At 45.0% G+C, this 26,926-nt stretch overlaps 1 protein-coding gene across 1 annotated transcript in view; it reads right to left on the bottom strand.

The window, feature by feature from the left end:
• The window catches only part of PNPLA7 (patatin like phospholipase domain containing 7), a 2,530,065-nt gene that overhangs the window by 1,343,244 nt on the left and 1,159,895 nt on the right, over positions 1-26,926 (bottom strand). The window contains exon 16 of the mRNA XM_030206608.1: positions 1,354-1,512. Within this exon, the coding sequence (XP_030062468.1) occupies positions 1,354-1,512 (159 nt within the window). The remainder of the gene's footprint in view (positions 1-1,353; positions 1,513-26,926) is intronic.

Below are 26,926 nucleotides of genomic sequence, written 5' to 3'. Positions count from 1 at the left end.
ACATATGACCCTATGTGTCCTGTTAGCCAAGGCGCTCTATTACAAAATTACCTTCCACACATGTATACACTTCCTTTAAATCTGGATAGTCTCCTTTATTCAGAAGGGGTAATAAAGTAACACTGGTAGCTTCTTTAACAAGAGGTATTTTTTCATTGCCTTTATGTCTAGAAGAAAAAATAATCACTCAGGCTCAGAGTGTGAGCCCACTAGGGACAGAGGAAGACAAAAAAGTAGTACAGTAGAAGTCTGGAAATCTGGATGCATTTTGTCAAGCAGCTGGTGTAGTAGAACAGGTGGAACACATATAACAAGTACTGCCTGAGAATCCAGAAAATCAAAAAATCCGGACTGACCCAATCTCCAAGCTGTCCGGATTTTTGGACTTCTACTTGCATATCAAATGTATTACTTGTTGCCATTGCCTCTCGGGGGCTAGGAAAGTATCTGAAATAAAATTCCTGCCCTCTCTACAGTGATAGAACAGGCTTGATCATGCTGTCTTTCAAGATGAAGGAAATTTCTAACATCCATAGGCTTTTGTTTTCAAATTTATGGAAGATACTTAACTGCTTTCCTCCTGCCCCATTATGAATGCGTTTTTGGTATACTGTAAATAAAGGATTGTTGTTGCTGTGTTATTCTACTTCAATACTTGAATACATGGCTCTTTTCACCAAGTATTAAACAAACAGCCCTCAGGTTTGTATGTCCATCACGTGTTAATCCTCTGTCTTCTCTTTACTGAGCTATATGGAGGCAAATTCATGCTAGCTGACACTGTTGGGCCCTTTGACTAAGCTGCAGTAAGCACTAACGTATGCTTACTGCAGGTTAAAAACCATTACCACAGGGCGCACTCAAGTGTCCTGCAATAGTTTTGGCATCTACATGCGCTTCCCATGAACTAAAAAATTTTATTTTTTTGCGCTGGGGGCAGACAGCAAGCATGCCCAGGGTTAATTGGTTAGCACAGCTACATTGCTGTAAACTAACCGATTAGCACGTGGTTAGGGCATGAGCCCTTACAACATAGAAAATAGGTATGGTTAAGGGCTCACATGCTAATGGGAAAATTAATGCATGGCCATTATTGCAAAAATGGAAAATGTGGTCATTTTATAGCTGTGTTAAAAAACCCACACACTAATCACAGCTCAGGCCACTGTTTAGCATAGCTTAGTAAAAGGGCTCCTGTATCATTTAATCTCAGTTTAACTGTGCTGCGTCTTCATGGAATTGATGAAGGGGAGCTTAGTTCTCAAACATACTGAATTAATCCAACATAAAGAGAAAATTGATTTAGTTATCTACATTTTTGGGCTAACCTGTTCTCTTTTCAACAGAACTTACATCAAGTTTCATCAGAGTTAAGAGGTCTTTCTTGGCAGCCTCAAAGATGACATCCATTTGCCTACTGGAACCAGGATCAGGCAGTACTGGGCATTCACTCGCATAACGATAAACAGCTGAAGGGACCTCTGTCACCATTACAGTTTTCTTCAGTGAAGGCTTCACAAAGAAAGAAACCAAAAATATGCAAAATGTTATTTTTATACAACAGTTAACATGCAAAAGCTAAGTGAAACAAAGTATTTCACTTACTATCAATAAACTTCAATCTACTTAAAATACTTAATTGTATTACTTATCAGCTTAAGCATTCTAGCTCCAGGTGGAGAAGAACATATAATCAATAACAAATCCAATGCACTATTAAAATACATTCCAAAATTACAACCAAGATAACAAAATCTTACCACAAACCCTCATATCCCCTATTCTCCTCAACTTTATAGTTTTGAAACAGCCACGACTTAATTTGGTTCCTTAAAGCAATACAATACTGCATACCTCTAATTTCCCTAGGCAATATATTCCATATATATGGGAGGCAATTCTATTACTTGGCACCGCCAACTACACATACTGCTGCAACACAATGAGGACCAATTGGTATGAGTAAATGTAGGCGTGACCATTTATGCCAGGTCAATGGCAGGTGTAAATTGGTGCATCTAAGTGTACCATGTGGCACACGTAACATAACCCCCACAGGTACATATTAACATAGTAGATGACTACAGAGAAAGGCCTATACGGTCCATCCAGTCTGCCCAACAAGATAAACTCATATGTGCTACTTTATATGTATACCTGACCTTGATTTGTATCTGCCATTTTCAGGGCACAGACCGTAAAAGTCTGCCCAGCAATTGTTAAGGCTCTTACACACCACCTTATAAGATAACATATAAGGGCACTTATGTACATAACTGCTCGTTTTTGCACCTCTAACACACGCATGTGGAGCAAAAGTATCTGTGCCAAGCTATAGAATTGCCCAGACAGTGCCCATAACTGGGTCTGCTAATGAATTGCTTCTTATTTTCATCCCAAACAATGCCATGTACAAATGCCATAATGATACTCCCCTTCTGAAATGCCCAGTGGTAAGTAAATGTACCCTGCTTCAAGGATCTGAATTACTTTAATTGCTTAGTTAATATGTGCTTATAATGTTGTAAACAATACCCTGTTGGTTATTTATCACCTGGATAAACTTCAAAAACATCCTAGTTTAACTACAGCCAAGGCCTCTTTATGGAGAAATCCTCTCATTAAAATTAATAACTCCCCCTTTTTCTGACATACTTGGATTCGTAATGGTATTAAGTCTCAGTGATGTATTAGATGCACAAGGTGTTTTCCCTTTTAGAAAATTACAGACATCCTTTTCATTATCTAATAATCAATTTTTCAAATACCTTCAACTTAGATTTGCTTTGCTTTCAGCAAAAGCTGGTAGGTAATATGAAATCAGACTCGCCTGAAATCTTTAACATTCTCTCCGATGCTTTTGCTGTGGGTAATTCAGCATCTCATTATAATATTCTTTTATCTAATGTTGGATATAATCAGTGAAATTTTTCTAGCAAAAAAGGTGCCGGTACTCAAATGCCAGGCCACCCTTCAGGGGTGGGGTGATCACTGAAGGACTCACTCCACAATAGCCAGGCCCCCTGCAACCATTCACAGAATCTATGACAAGGCAGAATTGGTGTCTTGAGCCTGAGCTCTTTCATTAAAACTTGTGGTCCATGGGTCAATTTTAGCAGACACTGGAAAAGGTGCCGGTTCTCAGTACCCCCGAGTACCCCCTCAAAAAAAGCCCTGGATATAATAATAATGCACTTCAGAGTATTTGGCAGACTGAATTATCTGTCTCTAACTGAAAAGCATTTAAAATAAACAAACCTCTAGCTTCTGCCCAGATTTTACAATCCCTGCTTTTTTAAAAATTATGCATAGAATATGGTCCCCAGTTAAACAACATATGTTATTTACATGCCCCAACCTACACACGTATTGGAATCTCTTAAGGAACAGGATCTCATCTGTACTAAATATTAACTTACCAATTTTATATAAATACTAGTAAAAAAGCCCCGTTTCTGATGCAAATGAAACGGGGGCTAGCAAGGTTTTCTTCAGAGTGTGCATGTGGGAGTGTGTGTCCCTGCCCTCTGCCCTCTCTCCCTCCCCCTCCCCCCTTCGAGTCCAGTCCTTCAGTGTTAAGTTTCCTGCTGTTCTGTGTTTGTGTTACAGAGAGAGTGAGGGCATCTCTCTCCCCTCCCCCTCTGAGTCCTTCACTGTTACAGAGAGAGGGATTTCGTGCTGTGCTGTTTTCCTTCACTCATGGGGAAACCGGATATCTCTGGCACTTCACACTTCCGGCTGGAGGCTTCACAGAACGTTGGTGGTGCCTTTTATATATATAGATATTAATAATTTGTTCTCTCTGTTTTGAGAAGACTATAAGTGGAACAGTGTAAACTCTATGATATATTAATTTCTAAAGCTTTAAAAGATATTCTAAGGAAGTGAAAGGGTAATAGTAAACTTTCTTTTTGGAGGAATTCTGTATGTCTTATTTATAAACTAGTAAAAAAAGCCCGTTTCTCATTGAAATGAAACGGGCGCTAGCAAGGTAATCACCTTCTCCCATTAATGTTTTTTGGGGAATTGTTTGGAGAAGTATGCTTTGATGGTAATAAATAATTTTCTGTAGTGTATGATGAAACTGAGAGTATGGAAGTCTGTGTGTGAGTGAGAGACACATCCAAAGTGTGTGAGTGGGGGGGGGGATGGGGGGGTGTAGTATGTGTTCAAATAAAATCCGCAATCAAGCGGAGAACTCGAACGCCCCACAGGAAAACACAGATATAGGTAAAAAGTGGGATGTTTGACCACGGAAATACAAATCCTGGAGACAATATCATAAAAACTTCTTTATTGAAGAAAAGACTCGACACAACTGTTGTGTTTCGGCCTACAGACCTGCATCAGGAGTCTATAAAAACATAAATCAAATAAATCTTTCAAACAAATACATATACAGAATCAAATAATCAAATAAAACATTCCAATAAGTAATAAATATACAATAAGAGGTCAACATATAATAAAATACAACAATAAAAGTAATGATAATAAATAATGATGAACGTAAAGTCTCTAAGTGACGTATACACAGATTATGCATATGTGGGATGTTATAATATCACCAAAAAATTACACAAAATGGTCGTGTAAATAAATAAATAAATGTAAGAGGGACTAATTATAGGAAGGACTAAACATTCAAAACATGTAAAAATAGATCATACTATCTTAAAATACATGCATATATGAAGGACAATAGATAAAATATCCATGAGGCATTATATGGAAACCTATATATACTAAAGCATATCATAAAAGCAGCATCATACAAATACGCGCACAGCTTATGTTGAAACAAGGAAGACATGCAGAAGTAAAAGATGCTGTCTTCAAAATGCAAATATAAAAGACTGAATAAAGAACCAAGTAAAAATCATACAACCAACATCATGTATACAGGAGAAAACGTAAGACCAATATCATATATAAACAAAAGAAGGAAAAACAAATAAAATAATATGCATGAAAAAGGAACGTGGTGTCAACTAGTGTATGCATGTGGTGGTGCCTATACCTGTGCGCACCGTATACAGCCATTTGAGAAAAATATACTGTTGCCATGGCTATTTTAAAGACGTTGGACAAAAAAAGGAAAAAACCATGCAACATAAGAAAACATATAAAAATGTATATATATGCCAAAAAATATATATAAGAATATATATGAAAAATGTATATGGTAAACGAAAGAAAAATGAAAATAAAAAGGGGGTAGAGGGAAGGGAAGAAAAGGAAAAAGCTGAAAGAAGAAGAAGTGGGATCACCAAAACAAGGTGTGGTAAGGACGTAGAAGATAATATGTGCCCAAATTGTACCTTACAGCTGTGATGGAGCAAGAAGCACATGAAATGTACAGAAAGTTAAGAAAGCAAACTGCCTGCCTCCCATGAATACCGTAGAAAATGAAACAGAGTTTGTACATAGAGTGTATGGTATACACATACTATGCCTTACAGTTTTGATGAAACAAGGATTGCGCGAATTATATTTAAAATGTATTTTAAATAGACGGAGCAAGTACCCACCTACCGCTATGACGTAGTGTATATGAATCTGTTGAAACAGAAAAGCAAAACACAACAAAATCTTTGTTAGAAGGGGTGAAACAGGACGCTAAATTAAGAGCAAAGGAAAAAGAAATGAATGGTGTAAAAATTGAAAAAACTAACCTGAAATGCCTGAAACACGATTTGGTCTGTGTGACGAACCAAACGTAAAGTGATTGGCTATATTACAAAAGTGGTGTGCAACAAAAAAATATATATAAAAGCAGCATTAATGAAAAATGGAGGGGAAAGAAAAGGAAAAGGGGCTAAAAAAAACTCTTTAAATACAGCGAAGCATGAGAACCAAATGAATAACAAGGAAAACTATGAAATACCTTGAAAAAGACCTTTCGTGGTAAGCTTGTCCGTAGCGGGTCACTAGGAGCGCAGCATGGAACGTGAAAAAAATTTTCAGAGTGATAGTGTGTTTTAAAAAGGAAAAAATGGCACCAAAAAGGAAATGACATCAGAGGTCAAAGGGCAAGAACGAAAAAGTCCGTAAACAATGCTTGAAACCTACACAAATAATATCTATATATATAAAAGGCACCACTGAAGCCTCCAGCCGGAAGTGTGAAGCGCCAGAGATATCCGGTTTCCCCATGAGTGAAGGAAAACAGCACAGCAGGAAATCCCAGGAAACAGTGAAGGACTCAGAGGGGGGAGGGGAGAGAGATGCCCTCACTCTCTCTGTAACAAAAACACAGAACAGCAGGAAACTTAACACTGAAGGACTGGACTCGAAGGGGGGAGGGGGAGGGAGAGAGGGCAGAGGGCAGGGACACACACACTCCCACATGCACACTCTGAAGAAAACCTTGCTAGCCCCCGTTTCATTTGCATCAGAAACGGTTTTTTTTTACTAGTATAAACATAAAAGAAACCTGAGTCTCTACGCTCAAGAGAAACCTTATTGAAACACTAGATGAATAGGTGAAGTACTTCCTGGGTGAAATGTCAATCCTAGAACATAACATATAAGAGGATGACGGTGCATGTGGAGGGGAAAGAAAGACTACTGAGAAATGACGACCTTAGAAAATGAATAATGATTCTTAAAGATATATTGATCATTTAAAGACCCAAAAAAAGAAAAAATAAATAAATACAAAGCAAAACTAAATTAAAAAAAGGCTGAAACAGAAATGAAAAAAAAAAGATGAAAGAAAAGAAGGAGAAGAAGAAGAAAGAAGAAAAGGGGAGAGGAGGAACAAAGGGGAGGCGAAAAGGAAAAAAGGATAAGAAGGGGGAGAGGGCAAGAGGGGAAAAAAGAGGGAGGACATAGGAAAAAAGAGCAATAGACAAGCAGAATAGAGGAAGTTGGGAAGAAAAAAAGGAGGAGAAAAATATATATACATAAAAAAATATATATATATATATATAAATAAAAAAAGAAAAAAATTGATGTGGAACAGGATGGAATCCTGTGCGTATAATCTTGAGGAAGAGCATATGTGCATACATATGTAAACCAGAAAAAATAACTACCGTATTTTTCGGACTATAAGACGCACTTTTTTCCCCCCAAATTTGGGAGGAAAATGGGGGGTGCGTCTTATAGTCCGAAGGTAGCGTTTTTGGACCGCCGTCCCGTACTTACACGATTCCATGTTCCCTGGTGGTCTAGTGACGTCGGGGCAGGAAAGAGCCCCCTCTTTCCTGCCCATAGCGCTGCTCTTCGTGCTCCTCACTGCTTTTCTGACGGTCTTGGCGAGATTCAAAATATATCGCCGAGACCATCAGAAAGCAGTGAGGAGCACGGAGAGCAGCGCGATGGGCAGGAAAGAGGGGGCTCTTTCCTGCCCCGACGTCACTAGACCACCAGGGAACATGGAATTGTGTAAGTACGGGACGGCGGTCCAAAACTCGGACAAGACGCACCGGAGCACCTAGGTTTTAGAGGAGGGAAAAAGGAAAAATTTTTTTTTCCTATTTCCCTCCTCTAAAACCTAGGTGCGTCTTATGGTCCGGTGCGTCTTATAGTCCGAAAAATACGGTATATATATGAAAAAAAATTATAATGAAAATAAAAACAATATGGTACACCAAAAATGGTTTAAAAAAATCTTATACCAGTGTTTAGCAAATGAAGGGACGAAAGTCAATTTCATTGTTTAAGCCCCCCCACACACACACACTTTGGATGTGTCTCTCACTCACACACAGACTTCCATACTCTCAGTTTCATCATACACTACAGAAAATTATTTATTACCATCAACGCATATTTCTCCAAACAATTCCCCAAAAAACATTAATGGGAGAAGGTGATTACCTTGCTAGCGCCCGTTTCATTTCAATAAGAAACGGGCTTTTTTTACTAGTTTATAAATAAGACATACAGAATTCCTCCAAAAAGAAAGTTTACTATTACCCTTTCACTTCCTTAGAATATCTTTTAAAGCTATAGAAATTAATATATCATAGAGTTTACACTGTTCCATTTATAGTCTTCTCAAAACAGAGGGGGGAGTGTGTGGGTGTGAGTGAGAGACAGATATCTAGATGCACCATGGCACAGTTTGTGTATGATGTTTTGTGGGTGGTTGGGGGGAGTGTGTGTGTGTGTGTGTGTGTGAGTGAAAGAGAGACATGTTGATTTTCCTTTTTAGACTTTGTGGATTAAGGGTGGAGTGGAAGGGGAGTGTGTGGGTGTGAGTGAGAGAGAGTGATGCTGTTACTCCATGGCACAGTGTGTGTATGGAGTGGGGGGGGGGGGTTGAAGGAATGTATGTCTGTGTCTGTGTCAGATGGAAAGATGCTGATTGTCCCTTGGAGAGTGTGTGAGTTGTAGGAGCAATCTGCGGTGCCATTTGTTTTTGTGGGGGGGGGGGGGGGGGAAGGGGGAGGGTAGCGGCATGTTGACCTTCCTTTCCCTCAGCCCTTATGAGAAGGGGGGGGAGGTAGCAGCGTGCAGACTTTCCTGTTTGTTATTGCTGTACCTGAAGGGTGTTGTTTTTGTTGTTTTTCTTCATTGTGTGACAACCCTGGAGAAGTGAGGGAGGGGGGATACTGTAACTTGGAGGTTTGGATGGAGGGAACGAGGGTGGAGTGGATCCTGTAACTGTTAGTGAGGGTGGTCTGTGGGACTGGTAGGGAGGTTGTTTGCTGTGCCGACGACGTCGGGAGAGTGGGTAGTTATGTGTGGGAGGGCGTTTGTGAGGGAGGCGGCGATTGGCAGGCTCGTCGCGTGACGGTGGGGTGAGGCGGGCTGAGGGCTCATCGCAGTCGCAGGCAGCGTAATCAATCAGAAGATGGAGGTATGAGAAGATGCGGGTTGGCTGGAGCGGGAGTGAGAGGGGTGCTGTGAGTTGCTGTAGTAGGATCCATAGCGAGTGACGTATCGTGCGAGGGGCGGGGCTGTGGGCAGCTGTATGAGTGGTGCTGAGTGAGGTTACGAACACTACAGGGCTTCAGGGCTTCAGTGGAACGGAGTGAGCTTCAGAACGTTGGCACTGCGAATTATGTGGGAGGTGGGCGGGGCTGAGGGTGGGGCTAAGAGTGGTGCTGAGACCCTACGAACACTACAGGGTGGGCTTCAGGGGCAGGCTTCAGTGGCACGGAGTGAGCTTCAGAACGTTGGAGGTGGGAATTATTTATATAGATATGAGGCCAAAATAGCAGAAAAAACTAACAGAGTTACCCACCTCCTTTTTTTTTTTTAATAAAGTCTGAGATTCATATCAACATGTAACATTTTTCCATTTTTTGTTTTCTTTTCCTTTAACCTAGTTCGTCTAACTCAACATAACAATTGCTTCCACTACTCAGTATCCTCCCTCCCCCTCCCTGTATCCCTTCTTTTCCCCCCTCTTCTCAGCATTATAGTATGGTTATCCTGATTATCGCGCCTCCCCCAGCCTATGAACACAGTCACAGAAAGAGGCTTTTAGTGTCTTTAATCATAAAGGTTTTATCACCAGTTGGGGGGCATCAAGTTCCACCCCTGCCTGGCTCTGCCACTCTTTATATTTGTCCCATATCTTGAAGAAATGCGTTATTTGTCCATTTTTGACATCTGATACAAGTAGTCCATTTTATGTATGACCTTTAGCACTGGAGGAGCAAGCTGTTTCTTCCATGCTGAAGCCAATGTTATCTTGCTCGCCACCAAAAAAGTGGAGGCCAGCTGCTGCATTGCTGCTGGCATTCCTTGCGGTCGAAAAATGCAACAGGCAATATTTAGCTGTCATCGGGTATGATCTTCCTATCACTTGCTCAAGTAGGTGAAGCAGCTCTTCCCAATATGCTTCTATTTTTGGACAAGACCACCATATATGAAGCATATCCCCCACCACCGAACAGCCTCTCCAGCAGTGATTCGATACCCCTGCAAACATCCTAGCTATACAGTCAGGTGTGTAGTACCAGCGATACAAGATCTTATATCAATTTTCTATCATTGAACTACTGACTTATACCCTTAATAGGGAGCCTATCGCTCGCTCCCAGCTCCGTATATTGTGTTTCACCCCTGTATCTTGCTCCCATTTCTGTATGTATTTCAAAATTGGTGTTTTAAGTATCAATAGTGCTGCATAGATTTGCGAGACACATCCCTTAGCACTCCCTCCTCCCAATGCCCGTTCTATCACCTCTATTTGTAGCTCTGATTTCGCTTTTCGGACAATAAAATCTCTTACACGTGCATAATGGAAGGAGTGCTGCGGCGGAAGATCAAATTCATCCTGTAACTCTTCAGAAGAGCGAAATGCTCCATCTTCCCAAAATTGCCCCAATTGTCTCAGGCCTCTCTGTTCCCATTGTTTATATATTTTTCCTCCTTCTTCCCATTTAAATCCCGGAGCTCCCCGTATATGCATTTTACGAAAATATTGCCTATTGGGACAGAATTGTTGACGTATCTCACTCCATGTCAACAGGGGGAACCGAACCGCCAGAGGCAGAAGTACCGCCATGGCACGGATCCTAGGTAGACATACTAAAGTCGCTGGTTGATTAAGGCCTACCCAATGTTTTTCTATTTGGAGCCAGGGCTTCTTTTCATTTTTAACCCATGCTACTAGTGTCCTGAGCTGTGCTGCTTGAAAGTACTGGTAAAAATTCGGCACTCCCATTCCCCCTTTTGTTTTGGGCAAATATAGCATCTCGGCCCTCACTTGTGGTGGTTTATGTTTCCATATGAATGCAAATGTTTTGTGTTTCAATTGTCTAAAAAAGGTAGCCGGGATCGGCAGCAGCAAAGCCAGGAATAAGTATAGAATCTTGGGTAAGGTCATCATTTTTATGGCCTGTATTCTCCCCATCCACGAGAGCTCTAAGCGTTCCCATCGGTTGAGATCTTGAAATATCTCCCACACTTTGGAGGGAAAATTTGCTTCAAACAGATCCTGTATGTGTGGCGTCAGGTTAATTCCCAAGTAGCGAAGAAAACATGGCGCCCAGCGAAACAGAACCTGTTGTTTCAAACCCTTGGTGGTCTCACTTGTTATATTTAATCCCATTATTTCTGATTTGGACATGTTTATCTTAAAACCAGATATTGTTCCAAATTGTTGTAAGCATTGAGTGACTTGTTCTAGAGAATTCTGAGGATCTGTGTCAGTAGGATGTCGTCTGCAAATAACATAATTTTGTGCATCCTCTATCCTACGTGAATTCCCTTTATGCTACCTTGCGTTCTGACTACCTGGGCTAGTGGTTCCATTGCGAGGTGTTACCCACCTCCTTAAAGTATGGAATCCAGTAGCTCTTCTTTGTGAGAATACAAAGATTTCATAATTTATATGATTATATAATTTTGGAACACATATATATATATATATATATATTGACTCATCTTGAATTGTATTGTTTTATTTAACATTATGGTTCGTTCCATTCCTCTCCCTTCTTACAGTTTAGACATTATGCCATGCATTATGCTATATTATGTTCAGCATTATAAATCTCCTGTGTACAAGATATTCTTTCTATAATGTGACAGTTTAAAAGTTATCTCCTTTTATACTTGAACACAATATTGCTCCTGTATTGCTTCTGAAGGTTCTGTTTAATTTTTTATTTAAAAATTTTAAATAAAGATGGTTTGAACTAAAAAAAAAGATGTGCTGTGTATCTATATTGTTAGCTGTACTGCTCTATCTACTAACCTAGATGAAAAAAAGCAAAACAAAACAAAAAAGATTTCTCTCTCTCTGCCCAGTAGAAAGAACAGGTATGTGAAACTGTCTCTTGCCTTTCACACTGCTAATTCTTGCTTAGGTTTCTTAATTTTTGGCTACTGAAATGTTGGCAAACTCTGCAAGGTTTGTGTTTTCCCATTGCCATTCTTAAGTAAGAGAGTAGCATTAGTCTTAGAGCTAGTTTAATTTGGATTTAGAGACCGCTGCATTTATAGGGAATATTTGGATTCTAAAGGAAATAACATTAGGTCATGTTATCTGCCACAGGACCCATTTTATTCCGATGAGCCCTGATGCAGATAACATGCGCTAATCATCAGTAAAAGACTCCGTGATATTTTAATCAAATTGTCTCCTAGAGAACATTGTTCATAGTGGTATTTGGTTGAATCATTGGGAGGCACAGTAAGGTTGGGTAGATTACGACATACGACACAGAGGCATCCACCCTCACAATTGTTGCCCCTGCATAATTCTTTTGCTGCTTTAGAGCATTATAATGCTCAAGAAAAAAAAGAACTAAGGTGGAGTCAGAAACAATGAACATAGCTCAAGGCACAGACAAAAAAAGCTGAAAACAGAAAATTGTTGCTGCTAGGGGACTCCATTAACTTTGGAAGACAGCTCAAGGGCCCCTAAAAAGTGCGGAATAAACAGCCAAATACTGACTGTGATCAGAGAAGAGCGTATGATTCTAACACTGATGATGTAATTCATCAAGGGACAAATGACTGGCGAATAGCAGCACACTTATAGTGCAGAGAGCTTTCCAAAAGTTGGGGGAGGGGCTAAAGTCTTTGGTACGAATTGTACATTTTTCTGAAGTACCACCTATCTATGGAACAAATAATGTAACAAATAAATAAAGGGAGAGGAAAAACTGTAATACAGAGACCTTAGATAGGTCACTCAGAACCTGGTGTCAACTAAGAAGGTTTTAGATGCATAGAAGATTAGGATAATTTATGGAAAAACAAAAGACCATACTAAAATGATGAGCTGCATTTTACTACGGCAGGAATGAAAATCCTTGGTGAGAAATTCAGACAATATGTTTGTAGGCATTTAAACTAAAAGGTGGGGGTGGTGACTGGAAATACGTCACTTCAGGTAGTTACCTCAAGCAAAAGCAAAGATGTGACAGCAATGAGGAAAATAATAATTTAAAGATTATACTGCCACTAAAATGTAACTGGAAAGTAATGATCACAAATGCTCACAATCTAAGTAACAAAATTCATGATCTGCAAGATCTGATGTTAGAGGCTGACTAAGACATTGTTGGTATTACAGAGACATGGTTCAAAGACTCCCATGAATGGGATACAACCATACCGGGCTATAATCTATTTAGGAAGGATAGAGATAATCCAAAAGGTGGAGGAGTAGCTCTGTATGTGACAAACAATATGCAAGGGGCCTGAGAAAGAAAGAAATGGTATGGACTATCCACATGGGTGTCATCTACAGACCTCCAATACAGACAGAGAAGCTTGACAAAGATCTGGCAGGTTATAAATATCAAAAGTTGCAAATTAAAGAGGAGGTGCTGTTGCTGGGAGATTTCAATCTTACAGATGTAAATTAAAAAATCCCACCGGGAGGGGGGGGGGGGGGTGTCACATGATGGCTGAGACCTAAGCAGATGCCTTTAGGCTCAGTTCCGCTCCTGAAACTCTTAGCCCTTAAATCATCACTGTCTATCTAGATTATTTCCCCCCATTTAATAGGATTCAGTGGATGCATAAAGCACCCCTTGCCCTTGGATTGGAGAGATGTCCCGGCTCTCAGCTTAGCAGTGTGTGTACACTATGCCAATAAAAACCCCGTTGAGCAGGAAGTACAAGCCTAAGGAGTCTGCAGACAAGAAGGCTGCCGCTCCAGCAGAACTGCCATTAATTACTTTACAATATGCAGTGGTAAAAGAACTAAGAACCTGTCAGAGATACTTGACAACAAGCTATCTAAGCTGCATGCAGCCTTCGATGAGCTGAAGAAATGTGTGGGAAACAATGCAGCACGTCTTAGACAAGCGGAAAGAAGACTGTCGGAGCAGGAGGAGCAGGCAAACAATGTAGAAAACCGCATTTGGGCACTAGAAAGACAATGCCAACAGAGCCCAGTTCTGGATGGACCGCCACCCATACTGCAGGCACCCTACACGAAGTTGCAGGCACCCTATTTGGAGCTGCATGACCCATCATTAAAGAAAGGCAGCCCAGAACCAAGTCCTCTCACCTGGGAGTGATGCGTCACGTATGTTCCCTCTATGCTGCTCCTCTTGACTGCCACAATTAGCCACAGCGTCACCCACTCTCTGAGCAAGAACTTCCACTGTTCATTTATCTTTTAGACGTGACTGTTACTGAAGGACATTTTTCACTACCTCTCTTCTATCTGATCATTCTCACTGATGCAGGCAAACCCCCAGCCAAAAAAAAAAGAAACAGCCCCATGCAACACACAAACTGTCACGATTGTGGTCGTGACCCCTCTGAGACTCATCTTATTTCCGGCGGTCAGCTTCTGAGCTGGCTTCTGTCTGTTCTTCCTGAGTTAGTTCTGTCTCTGTGTGTTGGCTGCTTCCAGCATGGCTCTGATTACTCCACTATACTGCACCTGTGTGTGTTAAGCCTCTCTGTGCTTCAGTATGCTTTCTGCCTGTGTCTTGGTTTGTGTTCCTCTTGCCCTCTGGTGGCCAGAACCGGTGGCTGCCATAGACTTTCCAGACTTTCTTTCTGGTCCGGTCCAGATAGTCCAGCCCTCCAGACTTGGTTTGAAGTTTGGCAGCTAGCCTCACCTGTAGCTGCCTCATGATTGCTGCAGTTGAGTTTCAGCTGCTGATGGAAACCTTCTGAGTTTGCCTATGCATCGTCTAAGGTCCCTGGTTTGTTAGAGCTTTGTTGCACTTCTGCCTAGTCTGGTTTCTTGTTTAGTTCCTTTTCTGACTCTAGTTAGTCTGTGTGTAGTTTAGCTTAGGTTTATTTGCTTACTTCCCTAGTCTTGTTTCTGGTCTGTAGTCCTTGTCTAGTTTCTGTTTATCTGTGTCTCTTGCTTAGTGGCGGCTCTGCAGCTTTCAGTCCTCTCTCTTGTCTGTCAGTATTTGTACCCTGTTTCAGTGGCTGCTCTGCAGCTTTCAGTCTTGTCTCTTGTCTGTCAGTATTTGTACCCTGTTTTAGTGGCTGCTCTGCAGCTTTCAGTCCTGTCTCTTGTCTGTCAGTATTTGTACCCTGTTTCAATGGCTGCGTGGCAGCTTTCAGTTCCTGTCCTTTAGCTTGTCCATTTCCTGTTTTGTGTAGTATTGTCTGTCTGTGAGTCCTATCCCAGTTTCCTGCCTTGCTGCCCATGTATATTCCTTTCCCCTCTGACCCTCAGTCCCTGTTCAGTCTGGTTGGTATCCAGTGCCTGCCCTTTCCTGTAAGTCCTGCCGGCCGCATGCATCCAGGGGCTCAATTCCTGGGGAACGGCGGTCAAGCGCAGGTGAAGCCTAGCTGTTTCCTGCTCTGCCTGTTCCAGCTTGTTTGCCTCTGCTGTAACTCCAGTCTGGGGTTCCAGTCCTGTTCTGCCTTGTCTCTGGTGTGGGGTGGTCTGCCTGCCACTGCTGCTCCACGGCAGTGGCCCAAGGGCTCACGAACCTAGTTTCTGCTTTGAAAGCCTGACACAAATATGTACCTCAGAGCCTAATCACACACATATTCACAAGCAAACACCCTATCAAGCCAGAAGTAACCCCCAAAAATGACCAACCTAAGGGCGTGGATCTTCTACTATACAATAACAATGTGGATAATGGGGATACCAGCAACAACTCCAACCAAATGGAACAAAATACCAGTACACATCACAGGAAGAGACGCCTACTCCAACAACTGGAAGAGCCCAATCACCAACTAAACAACAACACAGTGGCCAAACAAGCAACCAGCAACATGAAACCAAACATGAACAACACCCAACAAAACCACAACAACAAAACAGGCAGACCACACAGACAACTACAAACTGTTAAAAACACCAACATTAAACATGACATGTATGTCCCGATACAAATAGGTTACATAAATGTGAGATCGGCAGTAAATAAGAAAACACTACTAAAAGACTGGATAGAAACGGAACAACTCGGACTACTGCTTGTAGGTGAAACATGGCTGCACCTTGAAGATGACCTTTCACTATTAGACCTATGCCCACCAAGATACAAAATAATACATATATGTTAACAAAACCAAAAGAAGGGGAGGAGGCATTGCAATAATATACAAATCCTCCTTCACAGCAGAACCTGTCACTAAACACACATCCTCAGCAATAGAAATCCTGGCATGCAAAATCACCGACAAAACACTGACGAACTATGCATCATATTATTCTACCGCCCTCCAAGAAGTTAGACAAACACCCAAGATGATTTCACGGACTTCGTATCAAACATCTGTACCAGTCACCCAAATGTCCTACTATTAGGTGACATAAACCTGCACCTAGAAAAACAAAATGACACAAACACCAGAACAGTAACGAACTTCATAAACCAATGGAACTTCACAACAGCACAAGGAGTGTCATCGCTCACAAAAGGACACCAATTAGACATACTAGCCCACAGATTCTCAATGAGTAACAACCACATATTCACAAACCGTACATGGGAAGAGGTACAACATGATCAGACCACAGCAAGCTCACTTTCACACTACAATGGAAATAAAACAGCAAGAAAAGAGAGCCAAGGACCCAAAACACTCATAACCAACGGAAAAGTAAACAACCACACATTCTGGACAACAACAATAAATGAACTCAACGACATACCACCCGAGGATAAACACTTCATGAGAAGCTGGGACAAAACAAATGAAAACACACTAAACAAAATAGCACCACTCAAAACAAAAATCACAAAACAGCCACATCCCTGGTTTAATGACAAACTACTACACATGAAGAAACTCTGTAGAAAACTCAAAAGAGCATGGGCCAAAAAACAAAACAGACACAAGCAAAACCATATGGAGAAAAGCCATAAGAACATACACAAACATCACAAAAAAAGCGAAAGCTGAACACTACAGTACATATACGAACCTCGACCAGACCAATACAAAAAAAATATTTGAACTCATGAACAAACTGCTGAAAACCCAGAACACATTGGCGACAACTGAAACACCACCAACTGCAGATGATCTTGCACAATACTTCAAAAACAAAATAACACAAGATCAAACCTTGCAAAAGCATAATAAATGTCACAGACTACCTACAGGACTGCAAAACACATGACAACCGCACCGCAGCAGACATGGACCATGTTCAAACCACCCCAACTAGACACAGTAAAGACACTATTGACAAAATACGCGCATGCATTCTGCCTAAGACAAATGCCCCAACTACATGATGAAAAACCCACCAGACTGGTTCATCGAGTTCCTCACCAAACACATCACATACATGTTTGAAAGAGGTCAATTTCCAACAGACAAAGGCAACATAGTACTCACACCTATCTCCAAAATCACTACCAGCAAGATCAGAGATATCACAAACTACAGACCAGTAGACTCAATACCACTAATGGCAAAAATGATGGAAGGCCTAGTAACAAAGCAATTAACGGAATACTTTACAAAATTCTCAATTCTTCATAAATCCCAATCAGGTTTCAGACCACAACACAGCACTGAAACGGTCATAACCACCCTGATAACAAAAATCAGAAGCATAATATGCCAAGGACAAAACACATTACTACTACAATTCGACATGTCAAGTATGTTCGACCTAGTAGACCACACCACACTAACAACACTGCTCGACAACACAGGAATCAGGGGTGCAGTGGAAACATGGTTCAATAGCTCCCTAAAAACCAGATACTACATTGTAAAGATGTCGAACCAAACATCAGCCTCATGGATCTCTGAGTGTGGGATACCACAGGGATCGCCAATATCACCAATACTGTTCAATGTAATGATGGCGACACTCAGAAAAATACTAGAATTAATGGGTTTCAACCCATTCATATATGTAGATGACGTCACCACCTTCATACCTTTCCGAAACAATATTACAAACATACAGGAAGAAATAAAAAAAGGATTGGACCCAGTGGCGTTCCTGGCCTGGATGGCACCCGGGGAGGAGCGCCGATGCTCCCCCCCCCCCCAGAGAAATGACACCCCCCCACAGGTGCACGCCGCTGGGGGGGGGGTGCCGTGGCGCGCGCCTGCTCCTCCGAGTTCGCTAAACTTCATTCGTTCGCTGCAGCTCCCTCTGCCCCGGAACAGACGCACGCACGCACGCAGAGGAACTTGAACCGAAGATCATCGAAGAAGCAACGGCGCGAAGGCCAGCATAGGACTTCGGCTGAAGGGGGTTGGGGTCCTCCGTCAGCACAGGTACTGGACGGTGGCGGGGGACAGTTTTCGCCAAGAAGGGGGGTCGACTGTGTCGCGGAAGGGGGGTGCAGTGGGCTGTAACACAGGGGGAGGAGTAGGGAAACACACTCCGCCTGTTTCCCTACTCCTCCCCTTGCTTTGGTATCAGCTGTCACTGACGTCAGTGTGTGCCTGCCTAGCACACTACCTCCGAGGGAGGCACGGTCCCAGGCACATCCTGTTGGAGGTGAGAATTATTATATAGGATTATTTGCGATCAAGTATTTCGCAAGAAAGGCTTGTAAGCCTTGCCATGATTGCTATTGAGAATGATATACATGTATGTGCCCAGTTAGATATCAAAGATTTAATTACTAATTTCGTGAACATGAAAGCACGAAAAGCTAAGTGGTTGTAAACCCTCTACTTGTTCAGCACTCCTACAAAGATGCACTCCATCTTTCAGCTCCTATTTCCTTTGCATCTTTTGCCACATGGGGGGAGGGGGGCGCCAACTGATAGTCTGCAGGGGGGCACCAGAGACCCTAGGCACGGCCCTGCCAACAAACATACCACATCGAAGCACAACTTAAAATACTAGGAATCATTCTTGACAAAATCTAACACTGGACAATCAAATATCAGCAGTAACATCAAAATGCTTCAGAACACTATGGAAACTGAGAAGAATAAGGTAAAATTATGTATCATACCTGTTAATTTTCTTTCCATTAATCCATAGACTGGTGGGTTGTGTCCATCCACCAGCAGGTGGAGATAGAGAGCAATCCTTTTGCCTCCCTATATGTGGTCATGTGCTGCCGGAAACTCCTCAGTATGTCGATATCAAAGCTCCATCCGCAGGACTCAGCACTTAGAGAATTACACCCAGAAAGAGACACTCTGCCCAGCTCACCACCGTCGAAACGGGGGAAGGGAATCAGCCCAGCTCATCCCCACACAAGTGGGGGAGGGGAATCCGTCCAGCGAATCCCCGCGGACCAGGGGAGGGACACCACACCTGCCGTTGCGGAGGGACCTGGCTTATCCTGCGACCGCAACTGCGGGAGGAGCTGGCTGACCCTAACACCGCCGAAGCGGAAGGGATATAATGCTACCCTACTGCCGCACGAAGCGGGAGGGAGCGCCGGCAGAATTTAGGTCTCAATCCAGCCCCGTAAAACGGCGGGGAGAGGAATGCAGCAGCTCACTGTAACACAAAATCGTCTCAACTCCAGCAGAATTAAATCGAAAAAACTTGAACACGAAGATCCTCCTGAACAGGAACTGAAGACTAAACTTGAACCTGAAATGCAACCTGAATATAAACAGTACAGATATCTGGGAGGGGCTATGGATTGATCAGCTATGATTAATGGAAAGAAAATTATCAGGTATGATACATAATTTTACCTTCCATATCATCATGCTGATCAATCCATAGACTGGTGGGATGTACCGAAGCAGTACTCACCCAGGGCGGGACATAGAAATCCCTGTCCGCAACACTGAAGCTCCAAACCGGGCCTCCGCCCGAGCAGCCACAGCCAAGCGGTAATGACGGGAGAAGGTATGAGCCGATGCCCAAGTTGCCGCCTTACAAATCTCTTCCAAGGAGACGGACCCGGCCTCTGCCATCGAGGCCGCCTGTGCTCTAGTGGAGTGAGCCTTCAGCTGGATAGGCGGCATCTTCCCCGCGGCCACATAAGCCGCTGCAATGGTTTCCTTGACCCATCGTGCCACTGTAGGCTTGGATGCCTGCAGACCCTTACGAGGACCTACGAACAGCACAAACAGATGATCCGACTTCCGGAAGTCATTGGTCACTTCCAAGTATCTGAAGATGACTCATCTCACATCCAGAAATTTGAGAGCAGAGTACTCCTTTGGGTAGTCCTCCCTACGAAAGGAGGGAAGACAGAGCTGCTGATTCACATGGAAACGAGAAACAATCTTGGGCAGGAAGGAACGCACCGTGCGAATAGACACTCCTGCCTCCGTGAACTGCAGGAAGGGCTCTCGCCTGGAGCTCGGAAACTCATTTGGCTGAAGTGATAGCCACCAAAAAGACTGCTTTCAACGTCAGATCTTTCAGAGATGCCCTCGACAAGGGTTCAAAAGGCGGCTTCTGCAAGGCTCTTAGCACTAGATTGAGATTCCACGGAGGCACCACCGAGCGCAGAGGAGGGCGTAGGTGATTAACTCCCTTGAGAAAGCGCACCACATCTGGCTGCGAGGCCAGGGAAGCCCCCTTCAGGCGACCCCTGAATCAAGCCAGAGCCGCTACCTGGACCTTAAGGGAACTGAGCGACAGGCCTTTCTTCAGACCTTCTTGCAGGAACGCCAACACTGAAGAAATTGGAGCAGTGAAGGGAGAAAGAGAGCCTGCCTCACACCACGATGCAAAGGTATGCCAAACCCTGGCATAAGCAGTAGAGGTAGAGCGCTTCCTCGCTCTCAGCATAGTGGCGATGACCTTGACTGAGAAGCCCTTCTTCCTCAGACCCTGCCGCTCAATAGCCAGGCCATAAGACCAAAGGGGGAGGGATCCTCCATCACCACGGGACCCTTATGCAACAGGCCCTGCTCCGCTGGCAGCCGCAGAGGGCCATCCACTGAGAGCCTGATCAAGTCCGCATACCAGGGACGTCTGGGCCAGACCGGACCCACCAGGATTATCCGGCCCGGATGCTTTGCCACCCGGCCTAGCACCCTGCCCAACATGGGCCAGGGTGGGAACACATAGAGGAGCTCCTGTGTCGGCCACTGTTGGAGAAGAGCATCGACTCCCAGAGATCGAGGGTCCCGTCCTCTGCTGAAAAAGCGTGGCACTTGGCAATTGGCCGATGACGCCATCAGATCTAGGCTTGGCTGGCCCCAGCGCTTCGTGATGTCCAAGAACGCCTGAGCAGATCCAAGGTATGGCGACTGAGAAAGTCCGCCTTGACATTCATGACTCCCGCAATGTGGGCCGCCGACAGCTGTTCCAGGTTCACTTCCGCCTACTGGCATAGCTTCATAGCCTCCTTGGCTAGAGGGGAGCTCTTGTACCTCCCTGGCAATTGACATAGGCCACAGCCGTGGCATTGTCCGACAGGACCCGTACTGGCTTCGCCGCCAGTACCGGGAGAAACTCCAAAAGCGCCAACCGAATGGCTCTGAGTTCCAGGAGGTTGATAGACCACTTTGCCTCTGCAGGAGACCAGAGCCCCTGCGCTGTCCTTCCCAAGCAGTGGGCTCCCCAGCCCGTCAAAGAGGCGTCCGTCGTGACGACAACCCACTCTGGGGTGAAAAGAGGCATTCCTGTGGACAGCTTGTCTGGCCTCAGCCACCAGCTCAGCGCCTTGCGCACCGCTGGATCCAAGGGAAGGCGCACAGCGCAATCCTCCGACACTGGAGTCCACCGCTGCAGTAGAGAGTGCTGTAGAGGTCTCATATGGGCCCTGGCCCAGGGCACTACTTCCATTGTGGCCGTCATAGAGCCCAACAGCTGCACATAGTCCCAAGCCCAAAGAGGAAAGGCTACTTAGGAACTGGTCCACCTGAGCCTGAAGCTTGACAATCCGATTGTCTGGCAGGAACACTCTGCCCACTTGGGTGTCGAAACGAACTCCCAGATACTCCAGGGACTGAGTCGGGTGCAGCTGGCTTTTCTCCCAGTTGATGATCCACCCCAGGGAGCTCAAAAGAGCAATCACCCGGTCTGAAGCTCTGCCGCACTCTGCATAAGAGGGGGCTCGGATCAACCAGTCGTCCAGATAAGGATAGACTTGTACTTCTTCCTTGTGTAGGAAGGCCGCGATGACCACCATTACTTTGGAGAAGGTCCGCGGAGCAGTAGCCAACCCGAACGGGAGGGCTCTGAACTGGAAGTGTCGGCCCAGGACTGCAAAACGCAGAAAGCGTTGATGAGGAGGCCAGATGGGAATATGCAAGTAAGCTTCCTTGATGTCCAAGGATGCCAGGAACTCCCCTGCCTTCACTGCCGCTATAACAGAGCGGAGAGTCTCCATTCGGAAGTGCCGAACTTTCAAGGCTCGATTGACCCCTTTGAGGTCGAGGATAGGCCGTACAGAACCTCCTTTCTTTGGTACCACAAAGTAAATGGAGTAACGTCCCTTGCCAAGCAGATCTTCTGGCACCGGAACGACCGCACCCAGGCGGATCAGACTGTCCAAAGACTGCTGCACTGCCACAGCTTTGACCGGAGACTTGCAGGGAGAGTGCACAAACCCGTCTCTTAAGGGTCGGCAGAACTCTAGCTTGTAGCCGTCTCTGATAACTTCCAGCACCCAAGCGTCTGAAGTTACCCTGGTTCCACTCACCCAGAAACGAAGATAGGCGTCCCCCAATCTGCTCTGGGCCATGGACCAGGGCCCCGTCATTGGGTATAAGACCCTGGGGGAGGACCGGAGGACACACCTCTGGGACGGCGGTCTCTGCGAAAGGAATGCTGCTTGGGGGAGAAGTTCCTTTTGAAGGAAGAGGGGGCAGAGGAGCCCGACTTGCCCGGGCGATACCGATGGGCTTCCTGAAACCGTCCTTTGGAGGAACCGGGGCGGGCACCACTGGCCCGAGCCCTGACCTCCGGTAACCTCTTGCCCTTAGACGTGCCGAGATCGGTCACAATCTTGGCCAGCTCGACCCCAAAGAGCAGCTTGCCTTTAAAAGGCAACTTAGCCAGGCAAGACTTAGAGGTGTGGTCAGCAGACCAATGCTTCAGCCAAAGCCAGCACCGTGTAGAGACTGTCTGAGCCATACCTTTAGCCGAGGCTCTCAAGACATCATACAGCAAGTCTGCCAAGTAGACCAAGCCCGATTCCAGGGCTGGCCAATCAGCCCTCAAGGAAGGATCCGAGGGGGAAGCCTGCTGCACAATCGTCAGGCACGCCCTGGCCACATAGGAGCCGCAAACTGAGGCCTGCAAACTTAAAGCTGCCGCCTCGAAGGACGACTTTAAAGCCGCCTCCAATCTTCTGTCTTGGGCGTCCTTTAGGGCCGTGCCACCTTCCACCGGCAACGCCGTTTTCTTAGTCACCGCAGTGATTAACGAATCCACGGTAGGCCAAAGAAAGGCCTCCCGTTCACCTTCAGGCAGAGGATAGAGGCGGGACATAGCCCTAGCCACTTTAAGGCTCGCTTCTGGGACATCCCATTGAGCCGAAATCAAGGTGTGCATGGCTTCATGCACGTGGAAGGTCCTAGGCGGGCGCTTCGTCCCCAGCATAATGGCAGAGCCAGCAGAGGCTGAGGGAGAGACGTCCTCTGGAGAGGACATCTTCAAAATGCTCATGGCCTGCACTAACAGGTTGGGCAAATCCTCTGAGCGAAAGATCCGCACTGCAGAGAGGTCATCCGCTCCATCCGAGCGGGAATCCGTCTCCTCCAAGGAATCCCCAAAGGACCGTTGGGAGAACTCAGATATGCTGCCCTCATCTACATCAGAGGAGACAGAGTCCTCTAGGGCCTGGAAATCCACCCGAGGGCGTTTGCTTCCGGAGGCCTCAACCCCTTTATCGGACAGGGGAGCAGGGGCAGCGTTTTGCATAAGAAAAGCCTGATGCAGCAGCAAAATGAACTCAGGGGAGAAACCCCCCAGACTGTGCACTTCTGCAGCCTGGGCCACAGCCCTAGACGCACCCTCAACCGGCGCTCACAAGAGCGGGGGAGAAACATGCTGCGCATCCAAAATGGTGTCCGGCGCGAAACTCCGAGGAGCCGCGCAGGAAAAACGGCGCTTAACTTTTGCCGCTTTCTTGACGTCGCCCGAATCAAGGGCGACCATAGCATTAACGTCTCCCACCTCGAAGGCGGCCCAAGAAGAAGCCGCCCGAGCAGAGTGGCTGGCCAAAATAGGGGGGGCGAGCAGCGGGGGATGGGCGTTTATGGCGGGAAAAACCGCCGCACCGGAGGAAGAACCGGGACACTGACCAGACTCCAAACTGACGCCCAAAAAAGGCGATTCAGGCCTTGAAACCCCCGCATCCCCGCTAGACGCGCACACACGGTCTGGGGAGCGATTCTTCACGCCCTCGCCCTCCGACGCCATAAGCCACGTGGAGACCGATCGGGGAACCCCCTGCCCGCTATAAAAGGTAAAAATTACCTGCTTCTCGCTCCGAGCTGTAACAAACTGGTGTCCCAGTGAGCAGCTGCAATAAACGCTGATATAAACGTTGAAATAAATGCCCTTAAAGGACGTTCAAAAAATAATTTTTTTTTACGGAGCCAGCGGGAGGGGGGAGAAAAGGAGGGACCTGGCGCCACCAGGTTTGCACTTGCTCAAGAAGAGTCCTCAATCCCAGGTACTCAACAAAACCTAAGAATTAGTCTTGGAGACCTAGCCAGAGATGCTGCTGTGTGTGACCACCACCTGCTGAGATAGAGAACATACTGAGGAGTTTCCGGCAGCACATGACCACATATAGGGAGGCAAAAGGATTGCTCTCTATCTCCACCTGCTGGTGGATGGACACAACCCACCAGTCTCTGGATTGATCAGCATGATGATATGGAAGAGATTATTTCCCTAGACGATCTTTCTGGATACTGGTCCAACCAACGATACTATCAACCAGACTACTGCAAAGCAGCATACGTAGGGTGCAAGGAAAACACACTAAAATTGCTTCAAACAGTCCAAAACACAGCAGCAAGACTGATTTTCAAAGAAATTGAAATACGAAAGAGCAACCCCACTGCTTGAAACACTACATTGGCTACCAGTCAACGGAAAGATATTTTTCAAAGCAAGCACCCTTGAAGATACTATTCAGAATGGTACCCGAATATATGCTTAACATAATGAAATGCCAGCCCAGAAAACAGAAACTACCCACGCCTACATCCAGTGGCATTCCTAGGGGGGGCGGTGGGGGCAGTCCGCCCTGGCGGCGTGCACCCGGCGGGGGGGGGGGGGTCCTTCGCAGGGATGTCCTTTCGCCGGGGGGGGGGGGGGTCCGCGCTGCATCAGGGGGGGCGCTGCACCCGGGGGGGCGGGGCGAATCGGCGATCCGCCCCGGGTGCCAGCCCCCCTAGGAACGCCACTGCCTACATCTACAAAAACACCAACTACAAAACTATCTACACAGCAGGATTTAGCTACCTGGGTTCCAAATGGTGGAACTCAATACCAAAAACCATAAGAAGATTCACAAATCTCCTCCAATTCAGAAAAGAAATGAAAACCTACCGCTTCAAAAAATTCTACAGCTAATCACAAAGATATTGTCGCCTTCCTTTCAAGATACCTCTTCAAAAACTATATGAATAAATATCAAAACACTGAACACAAAAGCTACCACTACCTTTTCCACTTCAAATCTACCTCTTCAAATACTCTATGAATAACCACATGAACTACATATGCCCTCTCAACATTGCACAACACTATTTATAACTCCACCAAAATGTATATTGTAAGCCACTTTGGAACGAAGCTTGTTTTTGGATAAGAGTGGGATACAAGAATAAATAAATAAATAAATAATGGATCGTGTCAATGATCAAGAAAATATGAATTGGAGGAACAACATAGACCGTAAACCACCAAAAAAGACTTCTAAAGGGGTGGGAGGCAAGGGAGGCAATTTTTTTTATGTCTGAATTGAAACTTCTAGATGTTTGGAGGGCTATGCATCCTGAGGAGGTTGATATCACTTTGTTCTCTAGCCCTGATGGGGTTTACGCTTACCTAGACCAGCTGTGTAGCCAGTGAGCGGATTTTGGTGTGCCTAAGGTAAGGCTGCCAATTAGATCTAGACTTGAAAGACAGGTTTGATCTAGTCCTGGGTTTACCCCTGTGCATACTGGAACTTGTAGTCTTGCTTTTCTTAGGGAATGCAATGGGGAAATCAGAATCCAGTTGGTAGCCTTAGTCTAAGGAGAAAATGGGTGGGCACTGAATGTGCTCTCCACCTACACTTCCTCCCATCTCAAGGCACACCTCCCAGACTCAAGGTTTAAAATAAATGTTAAGTACCTGAGCTGGCAGGGATCCCCAAGCCCAGCCAGCTGAAGATCTCCCAGAGGGTGTCAGAAAACATCTGTGTTCAGCTCCCTGTGCCTACAGTTTCTACACAAGTGCAAAAACTGAGCATGTGCCGAGTACAACCACCGGTAGCTCAGGAAACAACTATCAACTGCCAAGCTGAGCACAGGTGTTTCTGGCACCTTCAGGGAGATCTTCAGCTGGTAGGGATTGGGGATCTCTGCCAGCTACTGCAGCATTGTGCTACTGTTGGGCTGGCCGGAGCCTAAAGTGGGTGGGCCTGTGCCCACTGTAGATTATGGGTAAGGCAGGAATCCATGAACCATGATTAAGGCCTGATAGAGCAAACAGGCTTACAGGCCAAAGTCTCTGTGACTCTTGTTTGACTTCTGTGTGATTCAAAGGCTCATGATCTGTTGCTGATCTATTGAGACACCCTCTGTGCAAACAAGAATGAGGAAGGGGCGAGGGTGCAGACAAGTTTTGCAAGATAAAGGAAACAGATGTCCAAGATAGGAAACAAAGAAGTTCCTTAGGAAAATGACTAGGCATGATAAGGTTTTCCGAGAATAGATTACCCCAATAGTAGCATTTACAGTAATTACTAACCACATTATTTTCATATATCCAATAAGTATTAACCACAATATTATCATATCCAATAAGTATGATTATTGTTATATTACCTATGTATGATGTGTTTTCATAGTGAACATATACAGTGGGGGAAATAAGTATTTGATCCCTTGCTGATTTTGTAAGTTTGCCCACTGACAAAGACATGAGCAGCCCATAATTGAAGGGTAGGTTATTGGTAACAGTGAGAGATAGCACATCACAAATTAAATCCGG

Source organism: Microcaecilia unicolor, chromosome 6 (assembly GCF_901765095.1).
Source record: "Microcaecilia unicolor chromosome 6, aMicUni1.1, whole genome shotgun sequence".
In the NCBI taxonomy this organism is placed as follows: Eukaryota; Metazoa; Chordata; class Amphibia; order Gymnophiona; family Siphonopidae; genus Microcaecilia; species Microcaecilia unicolor.
The sequence above is the reverse complement of the archived record's forward strand: the minus strand, read 5'-3'. Positions and strand labels throughout refer to the sequence as shown.